Source organism: Panthera pardus, unplaced genomic scaffold (assembly GCF_024362965.1).
Source record: "Panthera pardus isolate Hobbes unplaced genomic scaffold, ASM2436296v1 HiC_scaffold_24, whole genome shotgun sequence".
Lineage (NCBI taxonomy): Eukaryota > Metazoa > Chordata > Mammalia > Carnivora > Felidae > Panthera > Panthera pardus.
The window spans coordinates 106,996,743-107,021,193 of NW_026526810.1; the positions used below are offsets into that span (position 1 = coordinate 106,996,743).

Consider the following 24,451-nt stretch of genomic DNA (forward strand, 5'->3'; position numbering starts at 1 on the left):
GGGGGCTGAGCCTCGTGCAGGGAGGGGCCTCCCCACAAATGTAGCTCAGCCCCTATAATACCTTCTGTTGGATTGTGTGCAATATGTCCAAACCACTTCTTTAAAAAGGCAGGTATAGGGGCGCCTGGGTGGCGCAGTCGGTTAAGCGTCCGACTTCAGCCAGGTCACGATCTCGCGGTCCGTGAGTTCGAGCCCCGCATCAGGCTCTGGGCTGATGGCTCGGAGCCTGGAGCCTGTTTCCGATTCTGTGTCTCCCTCTCTCTCTGCCCCTCCCCCGTTCATGCTCTGTCTCTCTCTGTCCCAGAAATAAATAAAAAACGTTGAAAAAAAAAAAAATTTTAAAAAGGCAGGTATAGGGAAGATGTTTTTAAAAAGATTAAAGTAACCAATGCTTTAGAAGCCCAGCCACCTCCTCACGTGCCCTTGCTGAAGCCCCTTGGCCCGCAGCATTTGGAGCCGTCTGTGAGACCATCCTGTGCTTGTTTTCCTCAGACCCTTGTACTTTGTGTCTTGCCAGGATTTCCAATGAAAACTACATTCCTCACGGGCTGAAGGTGGTGCAGTGCCACAGCCAGGGTGGGCTGCGCTCCCTCATGCAGCTGGAGAGCCGCTGGCGTCAGCATTTCCTGGACTCCATGCAGCCCAAGCACCTGCCCCAGCAGTGGTCAGTGGACCATAACCATCAGAAGCTGCTCCGGAAATATGGGGAAGACCTTCCCATCAAGCTGTCGTGATAGCCGCTTTCCTCCCAGGTTAGGACAGCTGGGAAGCTGAGCCAAGGTGGGAAAGTCACCTCTTCCCATGTCATTCATTGTCAGAGCCTAGTGTCGCAAGTCAGAATGCTAACCCACACTGATCCCAGGATGCTTCTGGTGGAGCAAGGCTGTTGCTTCCAGGGGAGCTTACGGGTTTGAATTATAGTCGGGCAGGGTGAGAATTCTTTTTCCCTCCCTCTTATTTTATTTTTGTGGACCAAAGGGCCTTGGCCTTTATTTTTCTTTCTTTCTTTTGCTTTCCTTGTATGGACAGCAAATGAAGGATTCTTCCCTGAAGCGACTTGTCAAGTTGCTCAGGTTTTTAATACATCTCTTCCCTGTGCAGTATGTTGGTTTTTCTCAAACAGGGGCAGTCAAGGATTTTAATCTCATCGGGTTAGGAGGGGAGAAAACGTTCTTCCAGAGGTTGGAGGGTCAGATTTGTTTTTCCCAGTTCAAGCACATCTTCGTGATAAATTCCTTGGCTTTATGCTCTCCCACGACTCACCTGGTTGAGATCCATCCCATCTAGGTCACTTTGGTTTATTTCCATACTTGAGAATGCTCCCGTTTCCACGTCCAGGACCACAGCAGCGACTTCCTGCCATATGCTTCCACCCGAACACTGGAGGAAATCCTTTTCTGGAAGTAGGCCTTGAAGCTGGCTGGGGCAGAGAGAAGCATAAGCAACCACCTCTCAAGAGAACTTTGATACCTGCTCAGCTTTCCCTTTCATGCTGTTTGTTGTCTGTTTGTTGTAGTCCTCTTGTCCAGAAGTGCAAGGTTTTTAGCTTAATCCCTTTCTGAGAGGAAGATTATCTTCTGTCAGAATCAGTGTCAGGCCCCTTCCGTGTTCTGTGTTCCATCAGATTTGTAACACTGACCTCTTTTAAGCACTTAATTCTCTCCTGGAGTCCTTTGGTCAGGTTGCCTTGTGAGGATTTGTCCACCTCCCCTCATGCCTGGGACTCAGTTAATACGTTCAGATGTTCAAAACGGTGGCGTTTCATCTTTTTATGTGAGGCCACCACTTTGAGCATGAAATAAAGTTTTAGTAGTGATTAGTATTTTTTCTAAAGTTTTAGGAAAACTTTTTTACCTTACAAGATCTTAGAAATTTGAAAAAGAATTTTATGGCCAGAATCCAACAGGAGCTGTTTTGAAATCGTGCCCGAGTTGGTGATGGTTGTTCTAACACTGATAAATAAAACCTCTTCTAAGCACAAAGCTCACTGATGGTAAATGTAAACCTTTTTTCTTCACAGCTTTATAGAATTGGTAACTATTCTTGGGGGAGGGGATATTTGCCCTTCAGGTCCCTGCCGTGTGGGGGCAGGGTGTGCCCAGTGTGTGCCCAGACGCACCACATATAGTGCGGCCGCAGCCCATCCCCGAACGGTCTGCAAACGAGTGAGCACATCTTGCATTTTGCTCCTCTGCCCCTGCATTCCCCTTGTCCTCAGACAGGCATTCCTGGGATCTCAACTGGAAATCCTTGAAAATGAACAGTACCTTGGGGACGGGATGTTCGGTGCGGTTATGATGGGTTATTATGGGGCATGCGTGGCAGTGGCTGCACCCCATGCTCGGTAGTCCCAGGGGGTGGAGAACCACAGAGACTGAGGGGTGGTCGGCAGAGCAGGCAGTCTTGCCACAAGGTGGCACTCATAGATTTTGTTTTATATTCGTTCTTGAGAAATAGGGCTTTTATACACAGTTCCTGAACATAACTGATGACTTAGGTTTCCAAATTTGTGTAGCTGATTTGGGGTCATTTTGATAGGTTTACCAGAAAAACTTCTTCTTCTGAAACAGGGAGGAGGGCGCTTTCATTCTCTTTTCCTGGGATCCTCATGCCAAGAGGAGAGAAACACATACGAGGTCATTTAGGTGCAGCGGTTGCTGTGGGAAGAAGGAATCGATCTTGCCAGCAGACCTTCCTGCGTGGGCAGCCAGCCTAGAGGGAGCAGCTAGCCCGGCACACGGGATTTCTGCTCCTTCTCACAGGTTACAGTGTAGATCTGACTCTTTGTTCTCTGAGTCAGCCTTGGACTGCAGCAGACTTTGCCTAAGATGGTTGTGATCTCAAATGAGATATCTTATGGTAGACATATTATAGAACAAATATTTATTGGTTTTTGCTGATAGAAAAGTAGTGTATGTTCGTTAGAGCTGAGTCTAAAGAAGGAGTAAAAATCACGCATCTTCCCTCCGTCTAGAATAGAGCTGACCTTTGCTGGTATGTCCGTGACTTTCCTTTCACTAGTTAAAAATGCAAACGATAAAAGCAAAATTCAGAGTTATATGTATATACAGCTTGGCATCGTGTTTTTTCCCTCTCACTTAACATGGCATCACGAGAAATTAATTTCCTGTGAAAGATTCCTGGTGGCTCTACCTTACTTTAGTTGTCCATTCCCTCACTGTTGAAAATTATGGTTGTTTGAGATCCTTTGTTAATGGCAGAGATACTGGGATGAGCTGTCTTTTGTATAAACCTTTGACCATACCTTTGATACTTTCCTTAGGATAGAATCCTAGAAATTGGATGGGGAGGCAAGGGCTCACATTGCTGGACTGAGGATCAATAGATACCACCTTTTAGGAGTATATATCAAGGGACTTCTTCTCTCTGACCCTCTAGCTCATGTCCCAGGGCACTTGCTGTGCTTCCATGAGAGCAGTAGTGAGAGGACAGGGTCATGGCAGGGGCAGGGCCTCTGTGAGTGTGCCGTGATGGTTGTATTTCTAGGCTCAGAGCCTTTTCTCTGCTTCCCCTTTGTCTCCCATCCTTTACTGACTCATTTCCCCTTACAGTCAATATTTTTTGGAAACGCTATTTATTTTAAAATAAAAAAGGTAAAATAAAATTTACAGTTCTTTTTTTGTGTGTGTGAAACACAAGCAATCGGAGATTTGCTCTCCTAAAGTGAACAAGGTCCAATACTTAGGGATTTGTTGCTTTTTAAGCGTGTAGCCGTAAGTTACTTATTCTATCCACATCACGGATGGAGATCCGATGACAAAATGTGTTCTGTTGAAATAAAGCCGTTTTAATCCCTCATTTTAGACTCTTAGGAACCCAGCAGGCAGAAAGAGCTTTTGTTCAGCATCCTTTACTATTCATTTGGAGCCCTAACATCTGACTGTAATTCAAGTTCTTGGTTTACTTTACCTCTCTGAGTTTTTCATTCATTCATTTATCCTTTCCTCTTTTTTTTTCCTTCATTATGTCTCATCCTCATGAGAGGTATCATTTTTTACTTTTAAAGAAGATAGTTTCTCGGTACGCTAGTTTACTGATTATTACATATTTTAAAAGGATCCTTCTTTCTGATCTTTTGTCTTTTCTGTTGAGTAGTGGCCATTTTTAGAGTACCTAATCCTTTGGGAATACAGTGAGAATCAGTCTTTCTTGGATGAAATAAGCTGAAAGAGGATGTAAGAATGACCTTGTTATGATTGAACTCTTGGTCCAAATAACATACACATAATGCATAGTCCCCTGAATACTTTTGCTTTGGAATTCTGTGATACACTGTATGTATTCACCACATTGTCTCCTCGTGCTGGAGCCTCATACCTTCTGCTTGTCCCCAGTCCTGCAGCGGTTTCACGTCAGGTGATGGAGCAGGGCTTATATACAGCCGGATAGCTTACTTGTTCAAATTACCTATCCTGCCAGCCTGCTAGGAGATGTGTTAGTCACCCCCTTTGCTTGAGGCACCAAGGCCCTTGCTTTAATGCCAGGATGTTATTTGGGAGGGTGAGAAGCACATTAGACTGTTATTTCCATCTAACTGGCTCTGTCTGTGGCCCACTGTTGTTGGAGGACCCTAGATACGGTGGGTTACTGGACCAAGTGGGTAATCATTTGGGGGATAGTCAAGAACTGACTTCCTTTGCATCGGAATAGGGAATGTCAGAGGACCTAGTTCACCTATCCTGGGTTGTATCCTCTTCTAATGTAGTGCACGCTGCCTTAAAAGGTCATTCTCTGCTCTGAATGGAAGTAGTTAATCTCCTACCCTCCAGACTGAACTCAGAGCATTTGCCTTCCTTCTGACTTCCTTATTCATTACTCGTTCTTCCATTTTCCTCTTGCGAAATGGGAAGTCTGTTGCCTTTCTGCCTGCATAAGCTCCAAAAGTTGCTGAGTTTGAAGTCAGCATTATTATAAGCATGATGTGTGGTCCAGAATATTCCTGAGTTAGAGAGGCTAGTTATATTCTATTCTAGCTTCCCAAAGATCTTCCTTTTCAGGCTTCAACATGCTGGGGCAGAGTTGTGATTCTGACTATTCAGGCCACCAGAGTATCCATTAAGTCCTGGATAAGAACCAGACATTTGAGCTTAGTAAGCTAACAGCTGAAAAGAAATGGGAGATTAAGACATGGCCAGATTTAAAAGAAGTATGTTTATTTGGTTAGTGGGTTGATGGGGGTGTATCCCATGGACTTAACTTTCTCTTTTGCTTTTCCCCATACTCAGTTCTGTCGTGCGTTGGCAGGATCAGAAGAGTGGGCTGGTGACCTGGGGTTGGGTTCTGGCCATTAGCCATGTATCTTTGGACTAATCGCTGGACTTTTCTGGACTCCTTTCTTTGCCAATAAAGTTAGAAATTGAAATTGTATGTGCTGTAAGGACCCTCCTCACTGTAGCATCCTGTAACACATCCCCCGTTTCTTATGTGGTACTTTCCCTTGGGAGCTGTGTACCTTCTCCTTCGTTGCACACCCTCATCTTGCCCCTAGCTCTGGAAATGGAGACTGTGCATGGAAAGGGGGTGGGGGGGTGGGATGAGGAAAGCAGGATGCTATGCCGTGTCCTCCTGGCCTCACTGACTAAAGAGAAGCCCGCTTCCTCCATCTGGTGCTCCCCCCTGGAGCTGAAATACGTTTCTCACCAGAGATGTGCTGTGTGCAGCCTTAGGGAACTCACATTTCTACTTAGTTCACTATTTAACAATAAAGAAAGAAGAGAAAGCTTTATCTTCAGTCGCATTGCTAGTGCTGTAAAGTTTAATAAGAGATAAGCACAGAATGGAAACGAGGCAACTTTGTCAGGTATCGTAGATGGAAAGATAGAAAAAAGGAGCTAGTGCTTCTCATTTTAAGGATAGGAGAAATTAAGGCTATACTGTAGAGGATTGAATAGAATTAAGTACTTTAAAAGGCAAACATTAAACCAATAAGTTAAAAATATTCTCTTTTTTTATGTTGTCATGACTGCCTAAGAAAATTTGAGGGATCCAAAATGTTAACACATTGTTATCCTTCTGTACGTCCTAAGACATGATCAACTCACGGGGAGACTGCAAAGTTTCTGGGGCCTGAATCTTGTATAACCCTGACTTGCCTTGGACTTTGTCCCTCTTACCTCTGCCTGGCCATCAGCAAGACAGACATCTGCAAAATATGAAGTTTATATTTAATAAGCTTCTGGAAGACATTTCTCTCTATATATATTCGTTCCCTATGACCTGGCAGAAAATATATTTCCCAGTTCATCCTTAGTGCTTAGTTTCAGTCCCAAAGAGGGTGTTGATATATTGGCTTTTCTTTGTGTAGCACAGATTTGGACCAAATATGCTAGACTTGCTCTTTTTACAATAATCACCCAGATATAGACATGAACCCCCATGTTTCTACCAAATTAGGGTTATTTTGCTGTTGTAGTTCTGGAAAAAGCAACCAGATGGGAGGCAAAAGTATATTTCTCTGCCCTGACGAGCCCTAACTTTATCTAAAATTCTGACATCTTTTGTTATATCCCACAGAGCCAACTAGAGTCCCAGTCTGCCAGCTTCATTTGTTTGCTTTTATGTTATTTTATTTTATTTTATTTTATTTTATTTTATTTTATTTTATTTTATCTTATTTTATTTTATTTCTTTCCATATTTTATTTACTTATTTTTTAAATTTACATCCAAGTTAGTTAGCATATAGTGCAATAATGATTTCGGGAGTAGAATCTAGTGTCTCATCACCTACATATAACACCCAGTGCTCATCCCAACAAGTGCCCTCCTCAATGCCCCTTGCCCAGCCCACCCCCACCCAACACCCCTCCAGCAACCCTCGGTTTGTTCTCTGTATTTAAGAGTTCTTAGTCTTTTTTTTAACCAAAGTATGTATGTCTGGCCCTAGGGTTTGGTTGGCCTGAGCTGTAGCCACATACAGCTTCCTCTGAGTGCTTGGATACAATGAGCAGGACTAATGTTGGCTTGGAAAAGGAGCAGGAGATGGCTTGGGGTTCGTTTTTCTTTTTTAAATGTTATACAAGTGCAGAGCAGTTGGCTGCCGTCCCCCTCTCAAACCATCAGCAGAGCTTGACCTTGGCCAAGATTGTGCCTCATCCTCTCGGCATTTTAGCATAGAGTTGCGTTTCAGCCCTGGAATGCTTAACCAAAAGCACATGCTGTAGTGATGGTTTCCAAAGAACGAGTTTTTACAAAAGGTCTACATCATGTTGTCTTCTCAAAACAACAGTTTTCTCTGAACCACCAACTCAATAAACCCCCAAATGGTGATTCTTTGACTCATTTGTTCACAAGGGCTACGGGGTTTTGTTGTTGTTAATAATACTTTATTGAAGTGCAGCATAATGAACATACAATAAAATACAAATCTTAGGAGTAGAGCTCGTGAATTATGACAAATTGTATGCACCCTTGTAACCCTCCCCTCCCTTCCCTTCGCCTCCCCTCTATTCCCTCCCCTCCCTGTCCCATCCCTTCCATTCCCTTCTTTCTCTTCCCCTCCCTTCCAACTTCCTTTCTTTCTCCTTTTGTTGAGCAACCACTCATCACAGCCCTTTACTGGCTTGAATTAGCTAAGCAGGACCATCCTGCCCAGACTTGGGGCCATGTTGCTTGGGGACTCCCTGTTCCTGGCCAGGGACAGCCTGGCTCTTGTGGGCCCCTCAGCCTGCCCACAGAACATGATCTCCTCTAGGGCCCTCGGCCAGGCCTGAAGCTGGAGGGGCAGCTGGAAGCACCAGGGCAAGGGCCCTGCCTTCTCCCGCTGGCTGAGGCAAGTTTCAGAAAAGGCCGTTCACTGCTCAGTGGTGCTGGGCTAAGGAAAGGGATGAGTTGGGAAGAGAGGAGCCAGGCAACGAGTGAACGGGGGACTCGGGATTGGAAACCACTCAAAAAAGGAGAGCCCCATCTCCTCCTCAGTGTGAGTCACTTGGTGTGCAGACACCACATCAGTGTCTGGCCCACCTCTGTTAAGCTCAGCACATGGGAGCCTTTGCATTCCAGCTTGTCCAGGGCTGTGTGAGGAGGGTCATTGATGAAGTACTCACAAAAGTTGTTTCCCAAGATGCTTTTCTTTGAGGCCCCCAGATCAACTCTGGATCACAGTGCTCGTTGCCCACCATAGTGGGGCCCACCTCCATGTGGATCGGGGTGCTGATGAGCAGGTGGGGCATGGGGTGCGAGTCTGGGCCAGGGTCCCACCCAGGGCTTTGGGCTCAGCGCCGGTGCCAGCCCCTGAGGTTCCCGGACTGCGACTCCTGTCGCCCGCCCCCCCCCCAACCCCTCCCCCAAGTCCAGTTACTCCAGCTCTCAGGACTGGGGTTTCTTGTATCACATGGAACATCTATTCTGACGATGTACAGCCTGGGATTGGAAGGTTGTGCATTCATCTACCTGAGCAAATTACCATAAGACAGCAAATCCAGGTCAAAATGGGATAAAGACTTGGCATCTGAGTCTGGGCAGTTTGTTGTCACATCTACTTGATGTGGTTGCTGTAAAGCTTCACGATACTTGTTTTGTACAAGTTACTTTTGAAAATAGGTGATATGTGCACATAGTACAAAAAACATTTTTTTTTTTAATGTGTAATGAAAAGGGAATCTCTCCATCATCCTTTCCCTCCGTGAAGGTAACCACTGTACCTGTTCAGCCTGAGGGTGGAGGCTGGAGCGGGGTGGGGGTGGGGGGTGTTTTTTAAGTCCCAGCTCTCTCCTTTGGTTGTTAACCAAAAATATGTTTCTCTGCCTTCTCTTTATAGTCTAGGCTCTGATGTAGGGCATTTATACAGAAACTTGGACGTACAGCTTCAGGATGACTAATCCTGTTTGTCCTGTCCTGTTAAGTTCATTCTCTGTATCTGCCATCTGGCTCAGAAGTCCAAGTTTCTCACCGGATTGGCCATGAGTTGATGATTGTTGGAGCTGGGTTTTTTAATATTAGGCTTGCTTCTTTTAAAATACATATTTGAAATTCTCCATAATCAATTTTTTTTAAATTTGTATTTCTTTAGCAGTGGCTCCTGCAACACGTTTATCTACGTGTTTTTTGTTTGTTTGAAAGTAATGCTTAATCGCAACCTACAAGCAGACTATAGGTGGATCTCTAGACAGTCACCCCCACCCCATAGCCACCCAAATCAGACATTGATAATTCTAAGGTTACAAACATGAACTGGGGTAATTATTCACCTTCACAAGCCATTCTTCTCTTTAAACATAGGATTGACCTCAGATTTATTTTGAAAAGCCAGCTTCTCTGGCAGGCAAAATTTGACTTGATTTGTACACTAAATTTTTCAAGAATATAAATGTCATGCAGAGCAGAGAACTTATATTCAGCCTGGAACAGTATTTTACACAATTTACGGGCGCAAGAGCCAGGGAGGGAAGACTTCTCGTTCCCAACCCTCTCAATTGGAGAGAAACCAAAGCTTGATGGATGGATGGCTTTCCTTAGCCAGTTTTAGCTCCCAGCCTTATTTTGTATTCCTCTGTGGCAAGTGGATGAGAAGTCAGGTCTTCCCCGGATTAGAGCTTCCCAAAGATACACAGTCCAGGGAAAGGAGCGAGGCTGTTGGTGTTTTCCAATTCAAGTCCCATATGGTTTCCCTGGGGCCATTTTATCTTTGACATCCTTTGGTGCTCTCTTCTTTGTCTTGCTGCTATCCGATCACCCAAGGCCTCTTCAGTCCCCATTGCGACTGTTCCCACTGGTCAGGGAGCTCCCTGGGAGCAGCCCTTTAGAGCAGCTGTCACAGTTGAGCCGCATCTGCTTTCTGACAAGCTTGAAGACAGAATGAAGGAAGTCATTGAGACTTTCCCAGTGGAAGCGGAGCACACAAGCAGCCTTTGGGACATGGATCAATATGCTGTGCGTTTAGGGGGCCTGGCAGCTCGTGTCAGGGGAGAGGGGGCTGATTCCCAGAGGGGGCAAGGATCCCATGGTCTCAGCTCTGTCGTCATGCAGGGTCCTAATGCCGGAATGGTTCCCGGAGCCTTTGGCTCCAGCCTTTCCTGGACAGGGAAACAGACCGAGGCAAAATGCCTGCTGTGTCTTAAATAGATTCTGCTCGCTGCAGCCAATAAGCCCAACAGCTTGGGAGGTGAACGAGCCTTCCCGAGAGATTTCTGTTGCACCATTCCTCCTGCCTCCTGCCCCTCACATACTGCCCCCTCCCAGCCCTCCTGCTCCTCCTCTCTGACCTGATTCTTCTCACAGTTCTCCTGGTGGTTTCTTTCAGGCCTGTCTGGTTTTGGTATTCATTACACTTTTATTGGTTTTCGCTCTCTGCTTTTTCCTTCCCTGAAGCTGTTTTTCCTCATACTCTGTATCTTTTCATCTCTTGTGTCCACTCTGTCAAGTGCACGTCTCCATCTGCTGCTCTTGTCTGACTCTGCCATGGCTTCTCCATTGTCCCCTTGCCTGCACCTTCCCGTGGCCTGCTGGCTGACAGCCTGCCCTCACCAGGGCTTCGTTGACCCCAGAGAGAAGTCGGGTGCAGGGATTTTGAATGGACGGTGGAGGAGCCTACCTTGAGCAATCCCAGTTACGGGGCAGGTGACACCGCCAGTCTGGGTAGTGGACCTCAAAGATGGTGGCCGTTGCTGGGCAGCGTGGCAGTGAAATAGGTAAGTCAGAAGAGGGGAGGTAGGGGACACAGGAGTGACGGCCTGCACCCATCGAAGGTGATAAGAACAGGAGATAGAAGAAGAAGGCCGGGTGGTAGCTAGACGTCACAAGGGAAAGCTGAGCAGGAGCTACACTAGGGGAGAAAACCAGGGGAGCGAGACCAGTGAGAGAGGCCAGCTCTGCCAAACAGAGGCCAGCAGCATGAGGGTGGGGCCAGGAGAAAGGGGAGCCTTAAAGACCCTTCTCCCTGTGCATCTCTGGTCCTTTTGTTCTTTTTCCTTTCATGTTCCTGCCCTCATGTTATATCGGCAGAAAACAAAACAAAAAGCAGTCTGTCTTTGAAAGGGAATGGCAAGAGCTGGAGAATTTAAAGCTGGATTCTTGTACTTCCCCATTTACTGGACTCTTGGGCCCCTTTGCGCATCAGGCTGCTGGAGCCATGAGAGCCAGCCCCTTACTGGAACCCCTTGAATGGAGTCCCTATACCAGCCCGACAGCCCAGCCAGAGTGGCGGCAGCAAGGGCAGCCAGCTGTGGTGCGCACCCACAGAACCCTTCTATGAGCATGGGGCAGCCGGGGGGGCAGGGCTGTCGGCCAACCCAGCTGGAGGGCTGGGACTTGGTGTTGGGCAGGGCCTGGGCTGAGGGGTGGCTCTTCCAGGGCATGACGCCGGTCCGTCATGGTCTCCTCTACGCCCAGGAACTAAGCTGCAAAGAGGCCTGTGGTAGAAGAAAGAGAAAGGAAGACTCTTGCTTTAAAAAAAAATGTCAAAACTGAAGAGGTAATAAATGCATGTGGCAAAAAATTCAAAAGATACAAAAGAACGTGTGATGAAAAGTCTCCCACTTCTGTTCTGAAGTTCCCTCTTCGGGCATCCTGGATGTACCAATTTCTTGCACATTCTTCTAACTTCTCCTTTTTAGGTCTGCTGTTAATCTAGTAGTTTTTAGATTTTTGATCCAATGGAACATTTGAAACTGGATGTATATGTATGTAATGTGTGTGGAGGGACTAAACGATAATAAAGAAAATTGTATCTCGGTTTATTGCCAATAATTCTTGCTGGGGCAGGAATGGTTTAAAATATTCAAATAACTGGGGCGCCTGGGTGGCTCAGTCGGGTAAGCATCTGACTTCGGCTCAGGTCATGGTCTCGCTCAGAGCCTGGAGCCTGCTTCAGATTCTCTGTCTCCCTTTCTCTCTACCCCTCCCCCACTCATGCTCTGTCTCTCTCAAAAGTACATACACATTAAAAAATAATAATAGAGTCTTAAAATGCTAGCACTAGAAAGTACCTTCCAAGACCCTTTGTACCAAAGCCTCACTTCAAACATGAGAAGAGGCCCAGAAAGTGACTTCTCCAGGGTCACCAAGTGAGCTAATGGCACTTTTTAGGTAGTGGCCTCTGGAAAGATACGGATTCCGAAATGAAAGACAAATGGTGGGGCACGGATTTAGAAACTTCCTCTATTGGACACAAATACAGGGAAAGAAATCAGTCATTTCCGGGAAAACCCCGAAGTCAAATTTCACACTGAAAAATAGCACGCATATGTGCGTGCATGTGTACACACACACACACACACACACACACACACACACACACACAGAGGCATTGGCAGCAGACAGAAAACAAAAGTCTGCAAAGTCTACTGTCTATTGTCTGTCCCGCTGAGCTGGGCAGAGGCTGTGAGGGGCAGCGTGACCTGGCTCCTCTACTGAGGAACCTGCATCCCTCGGACCTCGTGGGAGGACCTCCAGCCTCGTGGCTGGAGGCAGAGGCAGAGGCAGAGGCAGGCACTTTTTGTTGGGCAAGAGGGAGGCCTACCCACCCAGAGTCGAATAAGAGGACAGCCCGTGCATGGACCCCAGGTCAGAAACGCCAAGGAGCGTGTGGAAGTGTGCCTGGCCATGCCACTATGGCGCTCTGGCACCACTGGATCCGTGAGCACAGATAGTCCTACTGTTTACCCCGCCTCCCAGGAAGAGACGCCCCAAGATGTATATGCTGACAAAAGGGCAGCATAATTTTTAAAAATACTCTCTGCTTTGACATTCGCTCCAGACACCGTGAGCGATTTCAGTGTCCAAGCCAGATTGATGGGCCTTTTGATGGCTTCAGAGAGAGGGGACATGTATGACTGTAAACACTGGCAGTAAAAACCCTCAATTGCTTTGAAATGGTAAATTTCCAGGCAATGTGGATCTGATGTTACACGCCTCCTGCATTAACAGCTTTTTCTTCCTGTTCAATTATTTTGGCTGGTAAGGGAGTGGAAATTACACTTCAAAATATATCGATGGATATTTTCAGCCTTGCTGAGAGCTTCAAAATATGTACCAATCCCAGGAACATTCCCTTAATTTCCACCCCCCGCTCCCCCCCCCCCACCCCCAGTTTCCCAGGGAAAATGGAGATATCAACTATAGGCACAATTAGACTAAAGAAGCTGCAGGAGCAGGGCTTTTTTCACTTCAAATTCTCTCTGGTCTTACTGCGTAATCTCTGAGCCAAATTTTGCTCCAGCCCTAAGTCTAGGGGTCCATCCTAATATCCACCAGGTGATGGGGTTCTTGAAAAAGAAATGAGCATTCCCAAGAGCTTGGGCCCGGGGTCTTGAAACAGGGCATCCAACGGAAGCAGAAAAAACTGCCAGTTCTCCGTGGCATCATTTTCACCCGAGGGATCCAGAAGTCCTAATCTCACGCACATGGTCCTCTCCTATGCCTAGGTGCCGGGCACATGGGCAGCCACCCAGCAATGCCCCAGTTGTGTTTCTGGTTTTCTCCTCTCTACGTGACCAGCTTCTTTCACTCTTCTTTCTAAGCACCAGACCTGGATTTACGGCTGCCTTTCTGGACAGACCACAGAGAAATCAAGTTCAGTTGAACATACCTCCCAAATCTGCTCCTCCCACACTGCCCATTTCAGTTAATGGTTGGTTACCTTACACCAAAGCACTTGGCTCCTACGCTAGAAATGTACATGCTGTTCTTAATTTCTTTCTCTATCCCCACTTCTAGCTGATCTCCAAATCCTTTGAGTCTCTCCTTCAGGGTTTCTGCCCTAGTCCAGGCCCACAGCACTGCTTGCTTGGACTATTGCAGTATCATTGTGACCCCGTGCCACTAGGCTCCAGCCTCCTCACTAAAATGTATACCTGATCATGTCACTCCCTGTTTTAGAATCTTGGATGGTTCCCCACAGCTTACCAGAGTAAGTTCAAATTTCCTATAAAGACCTGGAAGATGTCTGTTAACTGGTCAACGCCTACCCCTCTAACCTCACTGCCATCACCACCCCCTCCCCCATACACCCAACCCCCTCACCGTTTCCTGTGCTGCCATTCACTTGCACATCTTAGCGCCCTTTGTTTGCCTCTTCCTCTTCCCAGAATGCTCTTCCACCTCTTGCCTACCTGCCTGTCCTTGAACACAGCTCTCAGATGACTTCTTACTTGAAGAAACCCCCTTTGTGCTTCTATAGAGTTCCATTATATCGTTTTGTGACAATCTATGTGTATCTCCCCATGGTCAGTTACTGGGCTCCTTGGAAGCTGTGATCAGCTTTTGTTCATTTTTGTATCCCTGGAACGTAGAATTGCCTGGCATGGTGAGCCCTCAAGCAGGAAAGGAAGGGACTGGGAACACCCCCGCGCCCCCCGCAGTGGGTAAACAGGCTTATTGCATTTTCGTGCGACAGAAGGGGGAGTAGCAGCAGCCGGCCACCCTAGGTATTTATTCACTCCTTCGCTCACTGCACAAATATTCAGGGAGTGCTGCCGTGATGCCCAAATACTGTGCTAGAAACTGGTGACACAAAAGAAGGCTGCCAGGCTCCGCTCAGAGGAATTCCCATTCAAGGGTGAGAGACGGGCATGTGACAAAGACTGCCCTGGCATTTGGGGCCATCTGTTCTGCTCTGCTCTGAGGACCTTTGCCACTCATCTCCCCGGAAGCCGTGCAGAGAGAGAAGCACTGAAGGAGAACGTGATAAGAGATGGGGAAGGTCAGGGAAGCCTTGGAAAGGGCTCTGCCTCCGGGACCACTTCTGCTGACCAACTGGCTTTACTTATGCATCTCTCCTTTGTAGAAATTCCTTGCTGTTAAGAAAAAGCATCTGACACATTTCTAATTAGCCCTCAGCCTCTGCAATCTTATTATTCCCAAATGCAACAGCTGGCTCATTCCATGATCAGTAATAATATTCGGAGTTCCTGCAGTTAACCCCCAGAACCAGGGTCACTCCTCCCAGCTTCTGATGGAACCACAGAGGACCTCTCACCCTTCCATCCCGGCGCAGCAGCGTTCGGCCCCCGTCACCATGATTGCAGGGTGGGGCAGCACTCCTGAGGAAGCCCTGTTGGGCAGCCCAGGTTACTCACTCCGCTGGCCTGCACTGACCCAAGCCAAGTCGCTTCCTTTCTCTGGGCTCTAGTCCTGCATCGTCTCTCAGGTGCCGGACTCAAGAGAGAACTGCAGGCTGCATCCAGCTACTACGTCCTTCCCTCCCATCAACCCGTACTTAATGAGCGTGTACGTGCGGCTACGTGCCAAGCGCTGTTCTAAGGGCTGGGGAGACCATGGTGAACAGGATGAGGACTCCTGCCCTCATGCAGCTTACGGTCCAGTGGCAGAAAACACAGTGAAAAGCCAAACAGGAGAATGATGATGGAGTTCCTCTCAAACAGCCGGGTCCTCTCCTTGATGGTTTATGGAGACTTAGAAATAACATTCCCTCAGGTACAGCGGTGCCTTGAGTGTGGCCAGCTGGCAGTGGGGAGAACATGTGCCACTGATTGCTGGGTGACCTCCGAAGGCACCGGCCTGAAGAGGGTCCCGCCTTCCTCGTGGGGTCATTGTGAGTTTTCTGCGATCGGGCTTCGGCACCGTGCCTGTTGCGTGGTCACACACGTTCTGTCCCCTGTCTCTGCCTCCTTTCCTGCTTAGAGCAGACACGGGGGTCTAACCAGTCTCCCTCGCCCACCGTCTGAGTCCCCGCTGCAGCTGCAGACAGGGCAAGAGGCTTCTAAGCCCACTGACTCTCAAGGATACTGGGTAGGCTGGCGAGAATGGACGCAGCTGGGGCCCTGCACTCGGCCTCTCCAGGCCGCTCAGCACAGGCTCGGAAGGGGTGGGCAGGCACGCACTGGTGGGGCAGGACGGTCATCGTTGTTCGGCCTCTCTGGGGTCTGTTCTTCGTAGCCCTGCTGAGCAATCTCCTGCACGAGCCCCTCGCCCCAGCAGCCAGCAGCAGTGCCTAAGGTGAGGGGGGGGGCGGTGGGCTGGGGTAAGAGTTTGCCTAAGCCACTCTCCTAATATGTGACAGAACCGGCATTTGATTGCAGGTCGTCCGACTCCAGAGCTAGGCTCTCACCTGAACTCTACTCCCTTTCCCCGCCTCTGTTATCCACCCTGACATCAAATGTACACGGGCAGAGTTCTCTGGGGCTTCTGGGAGCTCCAGGGGCACACGGCTCTCCCAGCTTACCTGAGTGCTGGCTTTGCCCGCTTTCAAAGAGACGGGGACCATGCCGGAGAGTAATGCCACAAGGGAGAAACTGTCCAAGGAACCAGAAGTCCAAAAAGGGCACAGTTAGAGGGACCTCAGAGGTCATCTCCCCGCACGCCTCCTTTTCCAGAGGAGAAAATGGAGGCCCCAGCGGGGAAGTAAGGTCCCTGCGTACAGAACTTCTGACCACCCTACAGACTGCCCAGTGTGCTCAGAAGCCCTGTACTGGGACCCAGGCAGTAGCATGGAGAATGGACTCAAACCCAGCCCCACCTCTTACCTGCTGTATGGCCCTTTGGCAATCGAGAGTGTCACCAAGTCCCGGCATGCGGGTTGTGAGTGCTCCAGAGATCACGTGTGTGAGGGGCCGGCACCTGGTGGGTACCCAGTGAACTGCAGCTATCATTATCACTCTTGTTTTCCAAGTTCAGTGCCTGTTGGGCAACACCAAGTCTCTTAGGCGTTGGTTTGATCCTAGGGTTCTGCTGGAATCCACTCCTAGGACCAGAGAGGAAACAATGCTTACTCTTATCTCTGAACACTGAAATCCATCTCATGGAGGGCTAAGCCTCGGCCCGCACCTATTTAGGATCCAGATCTGGAAGAAAGACCACGGGCTGTAGCTGAGGTGACAGGTGCTAGCTCCCGGCTCTTCCCACTGTGCTGTGGCTTCCGGCCCATCACTTAGCCTCCGCCTATGTCAAATTTCTGTTGGCCAAATGAGCATGGTCGTGACCCGCCTCCCTATCCCCCACCCCACCCGCCCCACCACCATGGGAAGTTTATTATGTCCATCTAAGGAAGGGCTGGCTCTGAAGTCTAACATCATCCAGAGAGGCGATGTCTCTATGGGGTTTTCCTGGTGGTGGGTGGAGCGGGGGCGGGGGGCAGGGAAACAGCCTTCTTTTTGGGACAGAGCTACAAGTGACAATTGCTTCAGAGGTGTAGCATCCTCACCACTGACCCCTGGAGAGGAAGAGGTGAGACATGTAGAAATCCTGCCAAATTCTGCATCCTCCTTGGCTCCCTCTCCTCATACAGCCCTCCTTCTAGAGCCATCAGAAACCTCGTCCGCCTGATTCTGGGTTCTAGCTTCATTCCCCAGGCCTAGGCGTGAGTTTGGAGCTTCTCACTAGGGGTTGGTGCGAGGTCTTTGGATCCCACATCCTCTCACCTGGTTTTCTCAAGACCAAAGGCAACTAGACATGCATAGGCCAGGCTGGGCTGAGGGAGGCAGCCTATGGCAGCAGAGGGCCATTGCCCAAGTCTTTCCACCTGGTTGACCTGAGAGCCTGTGTGGAAGTGGAGACACCAGAAGGGCAGTTTCCTTATGTTTTCTTGTTGTTTGGAGATGCCCGTGGGCCTGACCCTTAAGCAACAAACATTTCCTGGCTTCCCACAGAGGACATGACTACCGGGTCAACCCCATGGCTCCCGTGGAAACCAGGCTAGGGCTTGGCAGTGGATAATGCTATGGCATTATCTGTGGAAATGGATCCTGGCCCCTACTGCAACCTAATTAAACTCCCCAGGTGAGAGACACCTGACAGCAAGGCTGGCCCACTGCTCCAGGGCCAGTGGCCCCTTCACACCCACCTCCTGTTGTCCCTGACTGCTGCATGGCTTGGGCCTCAGACTCCCTGCTACTCTTTGTGGGACTCTCTTTGTACATTCTCTTTCCAGGGTCATATTCTTGGTAGGGCCATTTTTGGACTTGTGTATGTGTCCTCGTGGTTAGTTTTCTGAGTCAGGAGGCGGGCACTGCAGTCGCAACGATGATCTTTCTGCAGCAAAAAACTAATTAGGGTTTTCTTTCTTCATTTTACTTCATTCCAACAGAAATGCACTAAGCATCTATTACATGCAGGGTTCAGTCCCGCACACTGGAGAAACAGGGGAAAATGAGTGGTGCTGATGGGGGGTGGTTGGGGGAAGGCATGAGCTGTCTGACCTCCCCTTTCCTAAGGCAGCTTCATTTAGAGGCCAGGACCTTAAGTGGGTCAGGACCCTATGTGGGAGCCAGTGTCCAGTAGCATCGGCAAGAACTAAACCCCCTGCTAACTCTGACCGTGGCATTCAAGCGCCCAGCCTGCCCAAAGTTGACTCCCACCAGGCCCTTTCCAGCATCCTGGCCCCAGCAATACCAAGCAGCTCTTGTCCTTGAATGCATCAAGGACTGCCATCCTTTGGACCTTTGCTCTGGCTGTTCATGAATCTAATACCTCGCCCTGCCCTCCCCCTGCCCTCCCTCTTCAGAATTTATTCAAAAGTTTATCCAACTTCTATGAAAAGCCTTCTCTAAGACCCCCCTTGGAATACAACATTTCTTCCTCCGTGATCCCTGCTTGGTTTAGGCAACATCTATTCACTGCGAGTCTGCTCTGTGCCCGACACTGTGCTGATCTGCTAGCCCACCTTTCCTTCTGTTCTGGAGGACAAGAGCATTCCACCCGGGATTCTCCATGCCTCCAGGCCTGGGGCAAAATCTCAGTGATGTCTGTGTCCGTGTCTCACCACGGTGTTTGCACTTCGTGGAAAGTGCAAACGGAGAGACGGCTTCTAGACTGGGCTCTGACCACTAATTAGTCGCGTGGCCTCTGGCCAATCTTCCAGCCTCTCTGGCCTCCTTTCTTCCTGGTGAAATAGTGGTAAATGATATCTCACGGTTGCCCAGGGGACAGGGGAAGGTCTGGAGGGAAGCCTTATGAAAGCTAGGAGCCCCAGGCCAATGGAAGATGTGGAGGGGTTGTACCCCCATTCCTCTTTCGCTGGCTGTGAAGCAGAGTCGAGTCCCCTTCGCTCTCCTCGAATGTCAAGCGCACCAGCTTCCAATCCCTCCTCGGGGCCGGCCCTCGCGCGGCTCGGAATCCCAGGCTGCGGAGGATTCCCGTGCAAACTCCACTCTCCTCCCGCCCAGCCATCCCTTCCCAAGGCCTCGCCGAACACACCTTAAGCCCCGCGCCAGAGCGCAGTTCGGAGCGCAGCCCAGAACCACAGCTTCGCGGCGCGGGCCCGGGCCGGGGTCGCGCATCTCCAGCCGGTGACTCAGGGCCGCTCGGGCGGGGGGTGGGTGGAGGTAGGCGGGACCGACCAAGGCCGCGCGGGGGCAGCCGCCGGGCGCTCGGGCGCTGAGCGGTGGGAGCGGAGTCTGTCTCTGGCCCGTCGCCATTCCACCGCGGGCGTCTGGCTCGCCGGGCCTCGCTCTTGCGCCGCTTCGCACCCGCCGCGCTCCCCTGCCGGTGCGCCGCGGCCGGGGCAGCCGGCGGGGACTGGAGCGCGGGGCGGGCTCTGCGCGCCAATGAATGGGCGCCCGGGGGACGCGCGCGCTCGGGGCTGAAGGGCATTAGGACCGTGAGGATCGCTCCGCGCTCCTGTCTCTCCCTATCACCCCCCACCCCCCACCTCTCTCCCTTTTCTGCTCTGCAGGACTGAGCAGCCAGGCGCGAGCGAAAACAAACAGCTGGGGCTGCAAGCGCCCTCACCCCGGCCCCGAGAGCAAGCCGGCCGGGCCCCCCACTCGGGGCGCCCGCCCGCCCACCATGAGGAAGATCCGCGCCAATGCCATCGCCATCCTGACCGTAGCCTGGATCCTGGGCACTTTCTACTACTTATGGCAGGACAACCGAGCCCACGCAGCATCCTCCGGCGGCCGGGGCGCTCAGAGGGCCGGAGGGAGGCCAGAGCAGCTCCGCGAGGACCGCACCATCCCGCTCATTGTGAGTACGCCCTGCGCGCCGGGCGACCGGCCGGGGAGCCGCGGCGCGCGTCCTTAGCCCCGCGCGGCTGCAGAGGGCGCGGGGCCGGGGGCGGCGTGCCCGCCGCGCCCTGCCGGCTTTGTATCTGTTGGAGCATTCCTGCCCGTTGTTATGGCAACCTCTGTCGGGCCAGCGGGGCCGGGGCGCACGGATGGAGGGAGGGTGACAGCGGGTGGGGGCTGGGAGAAAGTGCTGCAAGTTTGGTGGGCCCGGTGTGCGCGCGCGACTGGGAACGTGGCTCTCTCGGCACTGCGCCGCCGGAGCCGGGGGCCAGGGGTCGGGGGCTGTCCGCACCTCGCCCGCCCCAGAAAGGCGACTGGACCGTGCTCGCAGAGAGCCGGCAGCGGGAACCTCGTGTGGCTGAGCGCGTAGGTGGCCGTGCGCACCCCCTCTCCAGTCTCCTGGGGGCAAAGGACGTGGGGTGGGGGCGCTGGGTAAGGCAGGGTGTCTAGGGGCGCAGGGGGCTTTGCGCCCTCTTTTCAACAACGGATCAACTTGAAACTTGCTTCTTTGGCACGGAGGACTCCCCACTAACACCCGCGGCGTTCTCAGGGTCCGGGAAAGGTCTCTGTACGCGCCCCTCACCCCAACACGAGGGTCCATCACGATGCGTTTGCTGGCAGCGTGTGCTCTAGGGCTGGAAGAGCCCCTCTCTCTAGGTCAGCCCCGCGACATCAGAGCGAGCAGGGAAACAAAGGTGGCGGAGCGCGGCGGGGGCCTCCGCGGCGCTGCCGGGGCCCTAGGCGCTCGGGGGACTTAGGCTAAGGCGTGCGGAGCCCCCGCCGCCCTGCAGGGGGCGTGCCTGTCGCCGCCTCCGCCCGGGCCCCGGGTGACAGCTCGGTGTGGCAGGGGCACCTGTTGAGGCGGGAGGCTCTGGGACCCGCGGAGAGGCTCCGTCGGGCGGGCCGCGTTCTTCCGACCGGGCCGGTGGCGGGCGAGAGACTTGGACGACCCCCGGGACGAGCGGCTGGGCTGGGGCAGCTTGGCCAGAAGAGGAGCCGGGGGAGGGAGAGCAAAGTGCGGGGCTGAGGGTGGGTGGACTTTCTGATGAGAAATATCTGGGCCTGGGGAGGGAGGGGTGTGGAACTACTCCGGGAGGTGCAGGTTCAGGAGGGCGAAGGCTTGCGTGGACTAGAATCTGGGATATTTGTGCAAAAGCAGCTGAGCCCCAGGAATATGGTGGAGGCGGGTGTTAGAGTGGAAGTGTTCTCATATTCCCATCCTGCCCCAGATGCCGTGTCTTGTTACCCACCCGGGAAGAAGTAAAAATCTCCTGCAAAGGAACCATATTCCCAGCGTTGCCTGAGGAGACCTTGGGGTTTATGGGTTTTCCAGCCCCCGCCCTCAATTCCCAGATCCCTGTCGGGTTGAACTCTCTGGGGGTGAGTCTGATTAGGTGGAGGGTTCCCTTCTAGGCTGAGGGTCCCTGTCACTGAGAACTGTTTCCGAAGGACTTGAGGATGTTTGGGCCGAAAGGCTGATGAGGATAAAGCCTCCAGTGTAAAGACCCCAGAGTGTTGGGATCTGGGCAGACTGACAGGCTGGAGTGGGAAGTGAACAAATCGTAGTGGCCCCAGACCCGCAGGGAGTTTGCACAGCACTGACCCACATAAGCTGCCCCGTTCTCACACCCGGGGAGGGCCAGCCCTGGTCTCAGGGTAGGTGGGCTTGGAGCACCAGGGGAGAAGCAGGCTGGCCGGATGTTCTGTCCTTCCCTATGGTGGTGTGTTGGGAGGAGGGTCTGAGCTGGAGGGGGAGGGTCTGACTTGGCAGGGGGAGGAGGAGGGAAGAAGGGAGAGGAGGGGGAACCGAAGGGAAGAACCTGCTGCTGGAATAGAGCCTGAGGCTGGGTCTTCTCACCTTTGTCTCCACTTCAGAATCCTGACCTTGCTCTTGGACCTCTCCCCACTCCTCCTTGCCTTCTGAGATCAGCCGGGAAGGCCGCTCAGACTGAGAGCCCTGGAATGGTGTGCCGGGCTCTGCTGGGGGCACATGGCACTTGTTTTGAGGGGTGGAAATTGGAGGTCATGGGGGGCTCCAGTGAATATCCCCGCTGGCCCTCTCCTTGTTCTCTTGGGGTTTGTTTTGCTGCAGATTAGGAAAGGGCAGTGAACTGGAAGCTAAGTTTCAAGTGTGAAGGGTTATCAGGTAGATCCCAGGGATCCAGGGAGTAGGGGTGCAAGAAGAGAGGGAGAATGGAGGTTTCCCGGGAGTGAGCCACAGACAGTTCTCTGGCCACCTACAGGCATGGCCAGCTACCTCTCTGCTCTTACATTTTATCCCTGGGTGTCCGTTTCGTAGGCCTTGGTCCCCAGTCACACACCTCCCTGGACACAGCCTTGCATTTTCTTCCTACCTTCCAAGCTGTTTCACTCCAGGGGGGTTCTTAGTCATATATGCCATCATGCAGGGACTATGCTGGAAGCTTCTTACATCCCAGCATCGATGCACACAGCAAGATTTAAGTACTTGTTAGGCAAATCAAGCAGGATTTCTGCCCATCTCTGGGAGCAGCCAAGCCTCACACCCCGCCCCCCCCCCCCCCCGCCAATATTTTGTCCCGAGCTCCAATCTGACTATACCTAAGGAGATGGGGGAATGCGTGTTCGTCTATGAACCCTATGTCCAGCCTGAAAGGGGCAGGTGCAGCTGAGGATTACTCTCCACCACCCCCCCCCAAACACTGTGGTGAACCTCTCACAGGTCTTTCTGCCATTCCAAAACATGTCTCTGTGTACTTGGGCCAGGATGCTGCATGTGGATTTTCAAATTCTTAGCGGATGATGTGGCCAGCCCTGCCGACAGAGGCTGAGAAAATTCAGACAAACGTCATCATCACTCCCCTGGGGAACAGAGAGCAGAGCTGGGAAAGGGAGGGTCTGCATAACAGCCTGGGCCAGGGGGTAGTTCTGCCTTTACAACGCCTGGGCTATTCGAAGCCAGCCAAGTTGTTTCTGGACCTTGGAGGCGCTGTTTGGCATTGTGGGGTGTCGGCATGGCAACCGTATGGCCCGGATTTCTCCAGGAGGTCCTGATTTTTAATATTCTGTCCTGCTGTCAGCCCATGTGTCACAAATTGTGATGTGAAAAATTGGTAATGGAATGTGTAAAACTATAGGGAGATACCGACTCCATCCCTCAGTGGCTGCTTGTGATGTGGCTGGGTTTGTGATTTCTTCATGCTGTGTTTTATGGGCAAGGCAGTGGATTTGAGGAAATCCACTCGAATCTGCATTGATGCAGGCTGGCATTGGGCGGCAGCTGAAAAGCAGGCGGTGGAGCAGACACGGCTGGCCTTCAGTCTTCAGACCTCACGGTCAGGAAGAACGTTTGTGATTGACTTGGCACCTAGGTGTTCCATATGCCAGTTCTCCAAGAAGCCTGGGTAGGATGCTAAGGTGTTTCACGGAATGTCACTTTTACAGACATACTTTTTAAAGGCTGTCCGTTATGAATATTTTCAGGGTAGGGGTACTCATTTGCGACATGTCCTGTTTGGAACCCTGGAAGTTTTAGGCAAGAGTTTTCTTAAACTGGAGTTTCTCATCCTACGCTTGGAATACTGCTGATGACCGTGGACAAAGTCCTTCTACCTCTGGACCTTGATTATTTTCTGTTAAATTGGGGTTAAATGATTCGTAAGGTTTGTTGATCCTTGGATAAGCTGATGAGAGCCTCATTTCTAGAAGCAGATGAATGGCTTTAAGGGAATTTTCCTGATGCGTGTTGTGAGGTTTCTTGCTTGTGGACGGACATGCCCCTGTCCGGAGGAGGTCCCGCGGTAACCCTGAGGCCTCGCAGGGATCCCTGCTTACCTAGCGGGAGGGGACACATATGATGGCCGTTCTGGTGCCGTTCCCTGAGAGCAGAGGCTTCAGTCAGATCTGGAGGAGTTTATATTTTATTTATAATGTGTGCATTTTGGAACTTTGGGAATACGGTTTGCCTAAATCACAGAAAAGGATTTTATATTTCATTCATCTAGGTGCCACACACAAGGAAGAGGTTGAGGAGGGAGACGCACAAATACCCACAATTCCCTTTGCCAAAATGTTCAGATTGGAAGGGCCTGGTTTCCTGCCCCGGGGGTCCCATCCTGGGTCATGTTGAGACCTGCTCATAGGACTTGGGGACAGCATAGAGGCACCAAGACTGGTAAGGGCCTGACAGCCCAAGGGTCACCTCCCTGGGAGGCCTGAGGTCCCAGGATTTGTAGTAGGGAGCTGCTCACTCTCCTTGTGGGCCCTATGTTTCTGTGTGGTATCAGTAGTGCCCCCACTGACTGCTCCAGGCATCGGGCCTGGCTTCCTTCTCTGGTGGTTTATCAGCTCTGTGAGCAGACGAAGCCCTGAGGTCTGGAAATGCCATTTAAGTAGACATGGAGGGGCACTGATAGGCAAGGCAGGGCTGAATTGCCCAGGGAACTGTCTTGCAGTAATGGAGGAAACCGCCCTGGGGTCAGAGGTGAGCCTGTATCCGAGCAGTTCATTACAGTTAGAAGATTGAAGATTTATCCCCTGCCGGCTTCTGGAGGA

General features: G+C 51.2%; 2 protein-coding genes and 1 pseudogene across 5 annotated transcripts in view; 2 read left to right on the top strand and 1 right to left on the bottom strand.

Annotated features, from left to right (window-relative positions):
- Positions 1-1,982, top strand: part of EXD2 (exonuclease 3'-5' domain containing 2) — an 85,238-nt gene extending 83,256 nt beyond the window's left edge. For all 3 annotated transcript variants that reach the window (XM_019451428.2, XM_019451425.2, XM_019451427.2), the window contains one exon: positions 518-1,982. In XM_019451428.2, the coding sequence (XP_019306973.2) occupies positions 518-734 (217 nt within the window). In that variant the 3' untranslated portion in view covers positions 735-1,982. The remainder of the gene's footprint in view (positions 1-517) is intronic.
- A 5,341-nt stretch (positions 1,983-7,323) lies between these two features.
- Positions 7,324-18,383, bottom strand: LOC128773027 (GTP cyclohydrolase 1 feedback regulatory protein-like; annotated as a pseudogene).
- A 799-nt stretch (positions 18,384-19,182) lies between these two features.
- GALNT16 (polypeptide N-acetylgalactosaminyltransferase 16) overlaps positions 19,183-24,451 on the top strand; it is a 93,084-nt gene continuing 87,815 nt past the window's right edge. The window contains exons 1-2 of one of the 2 annotated variants that reach the window (XM_019451416.2): positions 19,183-19,201; positions 19,588-19,877. In XM_019451416.2, the coding sequence (XP_019306961.2) occupies positions 19,701-19,877 (177 nt within the window). In that variant the 5' untranslated portion in view covers positions 19,183-19,201; positions 19,588-19,700. Of the gene's footprint in view, positions 19,202-19,333; positions 19,878-24,451 lie in introns of those variants that run through there. The other variant, XM_019451417.2, reaches the window with a different exon arrangement.